General features: G+C 42.1%; 1 protein-coding gene across 10 annotated transcripts in view; it reads right to left on the reverse strand.

Moving 5' to 3' along the window:
• The window catches only part of st7 (suppression of tumorigenicity 7), a 192,463-nt gene that overhangs the window by 25,890 nt on the left and 154,244 nt on the right, over nt 1–12,329 (reverse strand). For all 10 annotated transcript variants that reach the window (XM_033038319.1, XM_033038314.1, XM_033038313.1 and 7 more), the window contains 5 exons: nt 8,242–8,339; nt 7,082–7,196; nt 2,371–2,443; nt 1,571–1,673; nt 905–1,055 (listed from right to left, as the gene is read on the reverse strand). In XM_033038319.1, coding sequence (XP_032894210.1) covers nt 905–1,055; nt 1,571–1,673; nt 2,371–2,443; nt 7,082–7,196; nt 8,242–8,339 — 540 coding nt within the window. The remainder of the gene's footprint in view (nt 1–904; nt 1,056–1,570; nt 1,674–2,370; nt 2,444–7,081; nt 7,197–8,241; nt 8,340–12,329) is intronic.

Consider the following 12,329-nt stretch of genomic DNA (forward strand, 5'->3'; position numbering starts at 1 on the left):
CCGTTGTACTCCAGGGACTGTCCTCTGGGTCAGGTTGTCATGAGGTTTGTGGTAACTCATCAGTGTTAGCTGAAGAAAGAAGACACAATCTATATTGCCACCATGTGGCAAACACCAGAAGAGCCACAGTAGCAAAATCTTTCATCTCAGGCAATGGTTGAAATAAAAATACACCCACTATGTGTGATTTATGACTTAGGAAAACCAAATTGCATTTTGAAGTGAAGTCCCAGGTCTACTGTAGAAAAGTTCCCACAGATAATCAGTTCTAGTGATGTGGGTAAGACACTTGGGCTATCAATACTGCTCAGGAATAGTCTGACAGGATCCTTTATATATACTTAAAATGCAAAGCAGGCTTCAGTTAAATGCATCAACTAAAGATGGCATTCCAACAGTGCAGCCAGCATTCCCTATGTATTAGAATGGAACTTGAACCGACACTCTTCCAGCACAGAGAACGGAGTGTCACCGTGTGACTAGCAAAACTGACTTTATGCTCAAATACTGAGTAGGTAGCTTCAGCACAAATAACCAGGGAGGGCAGGGAAAAACTCCCCTTCCCTTGAACAAACTACAGGTATTTGGACATCCCAAACATGATGTACTCCAGGATAACGATTGAAGGAAAAATCAGTCAAATTATTCTCATGCATCCGTTTGTGTAGACTGTAGACAATAGACCCAAGCGGATGGAAGTGCCCTGGAGAGTGGTGGCAAAGGAAGGAAGTACATTGCTTGTGGCAATGACATGGCTCTCATAGATGGAAGAGGCTATTTCCAGAAGGCGGGCAGCCACATACCAGGTATATGTTATTTTTTTGCGAAAATAATAAATCACCAAACTAATAAAGAGCGTAGGAATTTAACTAAATAGCTCAAACAACTTTTTAAAGGCACTTACTTCCCTCCCAAGTACAGTGTAATAAGTTGAGCGCTCCTTCTACTCGTTTCCAATGTTGAAGATGGAAGAATGCATATGCGATAGCTTCACTGTCCCCTCTCTTCAAAATATGTTCTGGCGGGAGTATTAAACTTTTCATTTCTAATAAATACTGAAGTAAAAGTGCATTCAATAAAGTGAGGTTCTATTGGAAGACCATATATTGTAAATATATTTATTCAATATTCAAACTTAATCATGTTTCACGCAAGTAAATGAACTAAATAGCCCATATTTGTTCTTCAGTAGGCCATTCGGCCCTTTGAGCCAGCACTGCCATTCACTGTGATCATGGCTGATTATCCATAATCAGTACCCCGTTCCTGCCTTCTCCCCATACCCCTTGACTCCGCTATTTTTAAGAGCTCTATCTAACTCTCAGTTATCAGTTTTAAAAAACTCAATCTTAAAATTAATCAATGAGCTTTAATCTAATACGTCAGTCACTGCGACTTTCCTCTCTGCCTTCCAACCCCAGTAATTGGTAACAAATCCTTTTTAATAAATGATCTTGTGGAACACACTAAGAGACTGCAAGCAAGTGATACTCCGCAGAAGCATTCCCCAAGGCATTCCCAAACAAAGCTATTAGAACAATAGCTAATGGAGAAAATAGCAGCAACTCACTTTGGGAACATGTGGGTTAAATTCTACTGCTCTGTGTATTGCTTCTACAGCATTCATCTCTGCAGTGCTCAGCCCTCTCCTCGATGCAGCCTCTGGTGAGAATCTAGAACCGTTCACCACAATTTATATCATCAAACCACACAGTTCTGTGAAGCACTGACGAACATACAAAGTGACACACACAGTTCACGTTAGCCTAATAACACGGGAGAGAGGTTTAAATATTCAGTTCCACCAACCCATTATTTCTCACCCTTCACAGAATTTAATATGTGTCAAAGACTCATCCCAAAACAGCATTCGGAGTCGCATTTAGTTTGGACAAGGTTGGGAAACTATTGCAAGTGAATTAGCCTTCTCTATGACTGTTGAACTTTTATTTTTCTCTCATCCATTAGCTTGTAAGAGACCCTTTTCAGTTTTGAATTAAAAAAACCCTCTGTATTTTGTAAATTCATCAAAAGGTTGGCATATAAACTAAACAATAGTTCAGAGAGAGATTAATGTGTAGAATCTCATCATTAAATTTGGACAATCTCATAAACCATGAGCACAATATTTAATGAGTATCAGTCCTTTACTGGACATCTGCATGCATGTTAGTTTTGTAACCACTCCCACCTTCATCAAATATCCTTCATTTGCTCAGTGAGAATTCAAACTTTTAAGTTAATACACATACACACAGCCCATTTTGATATTTTGGGGAAAGCAAAAAATCATGTATCTGTTTTAGTCTTTATGATTAGCAATGTCATTCTTTACATTTTTCTAATACTAATATGTTTAAGGATACCTACTTGTCAGAGACTGCTCTTGCTTTAAGTAGCGCTGCTGTATAACATATTGTTGCGGACTTTGGTAGGCTAATATCTGTTGCAAAAGAATAGAAAACAAAACCACACAAAAATCTTTAATTTATCATTATAATAAACGTTTCCACAAACATTTGTTCTTAATTGCTTGACACACACATTCATTTATCCTAACTGATCCAGAGTACAAATGCAGTAAAAAATCCAATAAATGATCCACCTTAGAAAATAATGAATCATCTTTGTCAAATTGGTTTGTTTATTCATGATAACTTTATCACCTCACATGAGTTCACTTTCACTTTGCTTATTTCTACAGAATTTTCCAAAATGTAAAATCTCTAGATTCGAACAAATTTGCAATCTGTCACTCTGTGCTGTTCAGATAGCACACGTTAAATATTTCTCCATTTTTCAAGTAACTATACATGTCCAGTTCAGGATGGTACATGTCTTGAAGGGAAGCTGGGTGGGAAGTTTCATAACATTCCTAGGCTTTATCACAGTAAGCTTCATATAAGTACTGGAAAAACGGGGAATACAGTGATACAGATTGGAAACAGGCCCTTCGGCCCAACTTGCCCACACTGGCCAACATGTCCCAACCTGGCGGAATGTGCGTGCTGTTGCGATTATTTTTCTAATTATATGCTGGTGCTCCAGTCAATCTGTTCAATCTGGAAAATGGATAATTTTTTAATCAATTAGATCTATTTTGAAATGAATCTTACAATTCATCTGGTAAAAAATATCGTGCAGTGAAATATTAAACTTGATCACAGGCCAAAGCAAAGCAGCTGTCTTCTTTTAATAAAACACCAAGTGCTGGAGTAACTCAGCAGGTCAGGCAGCATCACTGGAGAACGTGGACAGGTGACGCTTTGGATCAGAATTCTTCTTCAGACAGATTGTAGTGGGGGGAGACAGCTGAGAGATAGGTGGATACAGCTGAGTGGGGTTTAGTTAGTAGCTGGGAGGACAAAGGCCAGAGACAATAAAGGTGAGATAAAGAGATAAGAACCATGAAATGTGAATGCAGAAAAAGGGATATAGTTTGAAGGGGAAAGGGGTGTAAGTTTTGTCAATTTGTTTCCTCTACTTAGTACTTCTGGTGATTGAATGAGCACTGGTTACCCTTCGCTGTCCATTGTGCAACCATCAACATTGCTGTAGACACTCAACCCATTCAATCATTTGAGGGTTATGCAGCCAAATCAAAGCTTATCCTTCAAATCAAAAGCCTGAGAGATTCTTCCCCTCCCTGATTTAACCTGTTCAGTGCCAGCCCTGCTATACTCGGGCCATGGCCAATAGGAAAAAGAAAAATGTCAGTGAACAGGTTAAGTGTGTGTGAGGGAATTTGAGCACATCACTGAGTAACCTTCCTTCACATGACCAACAAAGACTTCTGTGGATAGACACACAGTGCTGGAGTAACTCAGCAGGACAGGCAGTATCTCTGGAGAAAAGGAATGGGTGACGTTTTGAGTCAAGACCCTTCCTCAGACTCTTCTATTCATCAAGAAGAGTAAAGAATGGGTCTGAAGAAGGGTCTCAACCCGAAATGTCACCTGTTCCTTTTCTCCAGAGATGCTGCCTGTCTCACTGAGTTACTCCAGCATTTTATGTCTATCTTTGATTTAAACCAGCATCTGCAGTTCCTTCCTACACACAAAGACTTCTGTGGTCTTTGTCGTTTACCGGTTTAGACCGCTGAATTACCACGATTTGTAATTAAAACATATGCCAAACATTTTTGTACCCAGAAAAACAGCTCTGTTGATGAAATACCACAAAGCTGAGTGGTTAGCTTTGAGAACAGAACAGGATAAAGATTATCATCTTGGCAACCCACACCAGCACGACAGGAACTAATTGGCCTGACAAGCAAATTAACACAAGTTGGCAACATTACAATAAATCATACTGAAATACAACAAAAATACATCAAGTCACGTCCATTCCCAAAATACGTGAAAATATAAAGTCCTTTTCTACATTCTCCGTTATTGCTTCAAAATCTTCAGATATTATTAAGTCCTTCTTTGATGCAGATTGACCTATAAAATTCAATTTCATGACATCATTCATTAATGATGTTCCCTTGAATACACCAGCAACTGCGAAAATCAACGCTGGTTGCCTAGCAATATGCATAGCAACAAAGATTCCACCAACATCATCTTTGGGGGAATTTAACATCAGAATATTTATGCCTAAAACAATCAAATTCATGCCCAAAACAATCAAATTCATGCTTATAATGTAGACAGAAATGCTGGAGAAACTCAGCGGGTGAGGCAGCATCTATGGAGCGAAGGAATTCCTTCCTTCCATTCCTTCGCTCCATAGATGCTGCCTCACCCGCTGAGCTTCTTCAGCATTTTTGTCTACCTTCGACTGTTCCAGCATCTGCAGTTCCTTCTTAAACAAAGATTCATGCTTTTTGTTGGTTTCTTCAGGTAGGTCTTGCATTAAAACAGATTTGATATCCAAAGGCCCATAAAAACACATGAAATCTGTCAAATTATACCGGGAAGAAGAAATACAAATGAATTATCTTTTAGTGTAGATGTTAACTGGTATTTATTTTAATTATAAGAGCCGTTCCCCTGAAACGTCGTCCATCCGAGATGCTCTCCTCAGATGCTGATTGACTTTCAGCTAGTTTCTAGCATTTTCAGTTTTTATTGAAACATTTCAGTATTGTTCTTCTAGGGCTGTGAGGTCTAACTTGCAGACTTGCACAGTTTCTTAGAACAGGACAAGCTGCAGCCCCTGATTGATTCAAAGACTCTGTGCTCTCCAATGACAAAAGCCCCATCTCCTATTGACTATTGACTATTTTAGTTGGTATGAAGACTGGCTGCTTTCTAGACCCAGAGTATTGGCTTGACACAACTTGACAGTTACGAATGACACAGAAAACACTAAACATTAACAATAATAAAACATTAATGATAAAACACCATTGATCAAGCATGTGAACCAACAAAATACTACTAATAATAATAATACATTTTATTTATGGGCGCCTTTCAAGAGTCTCAAGGACACCTTACAAAAATTTAGCAGGTAGAGGAAAAACATGTAAGCGGAATGAAATAAATAGTAGACATGACTAGTACACAAATTAAAGACAGAATTCAATTCAAAACACAACATGAGGCAATTCAAGCACAGATGAAAAGGGAGGGGGACGTGGGGCTAAGGATAGGCAGAGGTGAAGAGATGGGTCTTGAGGCGGGACTGGAAGATGGTGAGGGACACGGAATTGCGGATCAGTTGGGGGAGGGAGTTCCAGAGCCTGGGAGCTGCCCTGGAGAAGGCTCTGTCCCCAAAACTGCGGAGGTTGGATTTGTGGATGGAGAGGAGACCGGCTGATGTGGATCTGAGGGACCGTGAGGGTTGGTAGGGGGAGAGGAGGTCAGTGAGATATGGGGGGGCCAGATGGTGGAGGGCTTTGTAGGTGAGGATCAGGATTTTGTAGGTGATCTGGTGGGAGATGGGAAGCCAGTGAAGTTGTTTGAGGACTGGAGTGATGTGATGCCAGGATTTGGTGTGGGTGATGAGTCGGGCGGCTGCGTTCTGGACCAGTTGGAGTCGGTTGATGTAGGTGGGGTTATTGATTTTGCTGAGTGTGGATTTGGAGCCTATGAGGAGGAATTCTGTTTTATCGCTGTTGAGTTTGAGGAAGTTATGTTGCATCCAGGTTTTTATAGCTGACAAACAGGAGTTGATATGGGAGAGGGGGGGGGGGGGGTGGTTTGGGGGGATTTGGTGCCGAGGTAGTTCTGGGTGTCTTCGGCGTAACAGTGGAAGTCGAGGTTGAAGTGGCGGAGTATCTGACCAAGGGGGAGGATGTAGATGATGAAGAGGAGGGGGCCGAGTACGGAGCCTTGGGGAACGCCTTGAGTGACTGTGGCTGTAGCAGAGGTGTGGTTATGGAGAGAGATGAAGTGGGATCTGTTGGAAAGGTAGGAACAGAGCCAGCTGAGTGCAGAACCTTCAATGCCAAGGTCCCCAAGTCTGGTGAGCAGGATGTTATGGTTCACTGTATCGAAGGCTGCACTCAGGTCGAGGAGGATGATGATGTTGAGGGAACCAGTGTCAGCAGAGGTGAGGAGGTCGTTGAGGACTTTGAGGAGAGCAGTTTCAGTGCTATGGAGGGGGCGAAAGCCAGATTGGATCAAAGGGAGGCTACAGATTTTTGGCTGTTGAGTAGAGCAACTACACGTGGATAAAAACTGATTTTATGTCTGGCTGTGGCAGCTTTGACAGTCCGGAGTCGCCTTCCAGAGGGAAGTGATTCAAAGAGTTTGTGGCTAGGGTGAGAGGGGTTAGAGATGATCTTGCCCGCCTGCTTCCTGGCCCTTGCAGTGTACAGTTCATCAATGGATGCTTCTTACACTGTCCCCACCTTCATTGAATAACTTGCGATTCCCAACCATAAGGGAGAAAACAGGCGATAAGAGAAACCCTTTTGTAGAAAATAGAAACATCAGCACAAAAGAATGGCTTCGGACTGATGGCAGATTATGAGCCAATTCTGTACTTATTGGACCACTTTATCAACATTCTTGTGAGGTGCTTCAAAATGATTTATTGTGGTTTACACTGTAGAAATCAATATTACTATAAAAGTAGAACCAGGAAGTACTTTCCCAACGTTACTGCAGGAGGTACAAGAACTTACCATCGTATTTAGCTAATACTGCTTGCACATCAGCATAGGCCTGTAACTCTAAAAGTGCCTCCAGTAAATTTTCATGAATGTTGAACATGCTGAGGAGGGGGAATTCCTTCATCAGCTGTAACATAACCAAACTGAGAGTTACATTGTGGAACAGATGATAATGCAGACATTTAAAAATGGAAATTGCAAACTTAAGGGCTTGTCCTACTTGGGCGTCATTTGTGCGTCACGCAAGAGGCGCGAAGATTTTGTGAATCGCAAAAATCCTGGGGCGGCGCCACGTCTCACTGCCTATGCCATCACGTCTCACCACGCGCCATGAGCGCGTAATGCACGCCATGCGCGCGTCAGGACACGTGCGTGACACGTAAATGACGTCATGTAAATGACGCGCAAATAACGCCCATGTGGGACAGTCCCTTAAGTTGGCACATTTTGAGTTATGGATTTTCAATAGTGCTGATCCTTCATTGTACCAATGTAATATAACAGACACATATTAAGTTAGTTCATTCAGCTAGTTCTTCAGACACTGAATCTAATTTTAGTGGCTGTGAATAACTTGTCTAAAACGCAATCTGCTGGGCACAATGTTGGGAAATGGGGAGATATGCATAGTATTTTGTCAGAATTCAAGACACGTGTATGTTTATCATTCATAGATCTTTAATTGTTAAAAGGGGAAACACATTAATTATGCTTTATAACATAATTCCGTGAACTTTATTTTAAAATTTGAAATGCTCAAATAGGTCATAAAAAGTAAACCAACAGGAGAAGATGAAGTGCCAATATATATTGCATCTTGAGTGGGGAGAAGGCAGGAACGGGGTACTGATTGGGGATCTCTTGCACCTATTGTCCTGCACCTATCGTCTATTGTCTATTGAGCAAAACACAAGGTGCTGGAGGAACTCAGTAGTGCGTGCAGCATCTGGGCAGGGAATAGACAGACAACGGTTTGGGTTGAAACCTTTCTTCAGTTCTGCCCAGCACTGTGTTTTGCTCAAGATTCCAGCATCTTGTGTCTACATTGATGCATATGTATTTTCATTGCAGTGGGTAATGACATTTAAATGGTACACAGTGCTGGGACACTCCAGAATCAGAGGTCTGTAATAATCAGCTTTAACTGCAGCTCAATATTCACTTCTACTTACATCTCGCATCATTTTCACTGCTTCTCTTGTCCTTCCCAGTTTTCTTGAACACATTGCCAATCTTCTTTTAATATAAACTAACACATTTGTGTCTCGCCCTGAAAGACAAGCATCTTCAATGTACATGCAATGTTTTTCCCCGAGAAGACAGCCATTTATTTAGGAACATGGAACAGTGGGAAGCTATTCAGCGCCTACAGCTTGTCCGATCAGAGCTGATCTATCTTCAGTTACTTTGATGTAGGCAGACAGGAAGGCTCTGCAGAGGGTAGTGAGGGGAGCAGAGAGGATCATTGGCGTCTCCCTACCCTCGGTACAAGAACTGTTCCAGAGCCGCTGTCTGAAAAAAGCTCTGAGAATAGCTAAGGACAAACTGCACCCCCTCCACATACACCTGGATCTCCTGCCATCAGGCAAGAGATACCGTAGCATCAAAGCCCAGACTACAAGACTGCTAAACAGCTTCCTGCCACAGGCTGTGAGGCTGCTAAACAGTCACTCACAGTCACCTGATTCTGCGGCTTTGCACTGACATTTTAATAACTCTGGCACTGGCCACTCAAATCAGCTGCCCTGGACATTTTAATGATTGGTTTACTGTATTTTAATGTTGCTGTTTTACCTGCTTTTAACTATTTATACTGTTTCATCAGGGACTGGATTGTTTTTTATTGTTATTATGTGTGAAATGTTTTAAGTTTCATGTGCGATGCTCCGGTATTCCCTGGGAAACGTCTTCTCATGCAACTGTTGCTTTGCAAGATGACAATAAAGGTTGATTTGATTTGTATCAACATTTTCTGCATTTTACAAAGTGATAACTATTTTTTTTACTTCAGACAAAGAATACAGTAAGTTAACTCTTCAGGTAATCTGATTTTGTAAAAACATGGTTTTCCAATATTATGCTATTTTAGTTTTTTTTTGGTTCAGAGATACAGAGATAACAGGCCCTTTGGCCCACCAAGTCCGCACCTACCAGCGATCCCCGCATATTAACACTACCCTGCACACACTGGGGACAATTTTACATTTACACCAAGCTGATTAATCTACAAACCTGTACGTCTTTGGAGTGTGGGAGGAAGCCGAAGATCTCGGAGGAAACCCGCACAGGTGACGGGGAGAACGTACAAACTCCGTGTACACACGCTCCTGTAATCAGGATCGAACTCGGGACTCTGCCGCTGTAAGGCAGTAGCTCTACCGCTACGCCATTGTGCTGCACCAAAACAAATTACTACAAAAATAATCTGTACTTATGTAAAAGGATAAATATCTTGTGATAATATTTGATATACTGAGAGCTTAATTTGAACCAAATTCTAAATGCAAAAACTAAATTGGGGATATTTACATTGACCCCAAGAATGTTCACACAATCGGAGGTTCCCTCATTGTTCATTTTTTTGGAACTATTATTAATTTGTGCAAAGTGATATAAGAGTGAATGCAAAATGTGGTTTGAGAGGAGACTGTTGAGAATACTTTCTGTCTTCCTGGGTATATGTGGCTTTCTTGTCTCTTATCCTCCGATCTGAATTGAAAGCCAATTTGTCACCTCAAAAAGACAGGGCTTTACAAGGTATCCATCTGACAATCCCCTTCACCTAATTACTCAACAACGTAATCATTTGATAACACACCAGGATTTTAGGAAGTGCTCTAAGTAGAAACATAAATAAACATACTGACATTATCTGAATATGTTTCAATGCTTTTTCCACTCAAGGCAATCATGACCACTTTTTCTCAGGGTGGAAATGAGAAAGCTGAGTGCACCTTAACAGAAACAATAACAAGATTACGACCAGAAATATCTGCCAGTGCCACAGCTCCCCGCCTTATAGTCTGCTCACCATTTCTTTGATTCAGGTTGGTTAAGTGGCTGTTTTTCCCACTTTGCTCCAGGTGACTCTATGATCACCACCATTACCTGACATAAAAATAAAGCTTCAGTAATTCCTCCCTGGGCTCCTGCACATCGGGTTGCCAACTTTCTCACTCCCAAATGAGGGACAAAAGGTCAAATTAAGGGACAAATTCCCGACGGCAATTCGTTGACCGACTCGGCCATGGCTGGGTGAATGATGAGTTGGCCGGGGTGCTGGACTACACACAAAGCCCAGCCGGCGGGCCAGCTGAGGAGCTTTGACCCGGGTGCGCAAAGTCCGGCACCCGGTCCAACTTGTGAACCGATGATCGGCCATGAGAAGGGATGGTGGTGTTGGCGGTAAGTGAAGGTCCTAAGGTAGGACAGCTGGCCGGGCTGACGACTGACAGGGCCACGTGCGAGGCGCTGCTGCTGCACTGCATGGGCGGGTGAGGCGGCGCCGGACGCAACGCTCCGGCCCGACAGTCACCTTGACCAGAGTAGTAGCAGTCAAATAGGGGTCAAGGGACAAAGCAATTTAGCCCAATATACGGGATGTCCCGGCTAATGCGGGACAGTTGGCAACCCTACATGCACAAGCCACGTTTTAATCAGGTTGCCTGGATTAGCACAAGAAGCTGCTGCCCTACATTTCCCTCTTAAGCACTGTAGAACTAGTTTAGTTTAGTTTAGCGAGACAGCGCGCTAACAGGCCCTTTGGCCCATCGAGTCCGCACCGACCAACGATCCCTGGAAATTAACACTACCCTAAGCACACTAGAGACACTTTTACATTTATACCAAGCCAATTAACCTACAAACCTGTACGTCTTTGGAGTGTGGGAGGAAACCGAAGATCTCGGAGAAAATCCACGCATGTCACGGGGAGAACGTACAAACTCCGTACAGACAGCACCCGTAGTCGGGATCAAACCCGGGCCTCTGGCGCTGTAAGGCAGCAACTCTACCGCTGCGCCCACTCACTAGGCGTGTGACACCCTACACACATTAGGGACAATTTTACATTGATACCAAACCAATTAACCTACAAACCTGCACGTCTTTGGAGGCAACTAAAATGATAGAATTTTGAACTTTCTAGTGATTCCTATGTGAAAATGTACATTCTCAGGAGATGCTGTACAAATATATGGGCAAAAAAAAAGAAAAACAAATATATGACATGCTTTGCAAGGAACTGAAGTAGGCCATTATTGTCACAAGCGAGTTATGGTCTGTCTTGTGAATGGTGATAAAATATTTACTGCGGCCTCCCCACAGATTCAATTTATAATACCCCATTGGTCTTCAAGTAACACAAAGATTATTTAATTGTGTAGCTTCATTTGTTTAGTTTTAAATGGACTGTTGCAAACACTGTAGTATTTTTACTATTCCACATTACATCATCTGTCTCTCACTTTTTTTGAAGGGGTGATCAATTGTTTCCCAAATAAAGATAAACAAATACAACAAATTCTGGTGGAGGTATTGCTCTTTACACCAGTTGACCTTAGATTCAAGATATTAAAAGATATTTTGAAAAAAAAGACTCTTAGATGAATTTATTTCTGGTTGGTGTTCAAGACACTTGGAGGAATATCCATATCTCAAACTGTGGCCCATTAATACTCCAGCACCTAACTCACTGGGAAGTGAGTGGTTCTTCACATGATCAGCAGAGTGATCTACGCTCTCAATCACCATCTCCCTGTGTTCTCACAACCCGGGGCTGATGCTAGATTCCCAAAAAATACATTTAAATAAACAAATTCTTCTCTATCAACAATCTCCACTACCCAGCCCTCTCTTTCAAGCCACTTTAACACCTTTCCCACACCGAGCGAGGATCCCGCTCTCTCCAAATCAGAGTCTCCAAACACCGATTTTTGCAGACCAAACATGTTGGAAGGAACTGCAGATTCTGGTTCACACCGAAGACAAACACAGAATGCTGGAGTAACTCAGCGAGACAGGCAGCAGCTCTGGATACAAGGAATAGGCGACGTTTCGGGTCGAGACTCTTCTTCAAACTCTTCCATTCTTAAAATTCTTAAGGGGTTGGACAGGCTAGATGCAGGAAGATTGTTCCCGATGTTGGGGAAGTCCAGAACAAGGGGTCACAGTTTAAGGATAAGGGGGAAATCTTTTAGGACCGAGATGAGGAAAACATTTTTCACACAGAGAGTGGTGAATCTCTGGAATTCTCTGCCAC

Source organism: Amblyraja radiata, chromosome 19, assembly GCF_010909765.2.
Source record: "Amblyraja radiata isolate CabotCenter1 chromosome 19, sAmbRad1.1.pri, whole genome shotgun sequence".
NCBI lineage: Eukaryota > Metazoa > Chordata > Chondrichthyes > Rajiformes > Rajidae > Amblyraja > Amblyraja radiata.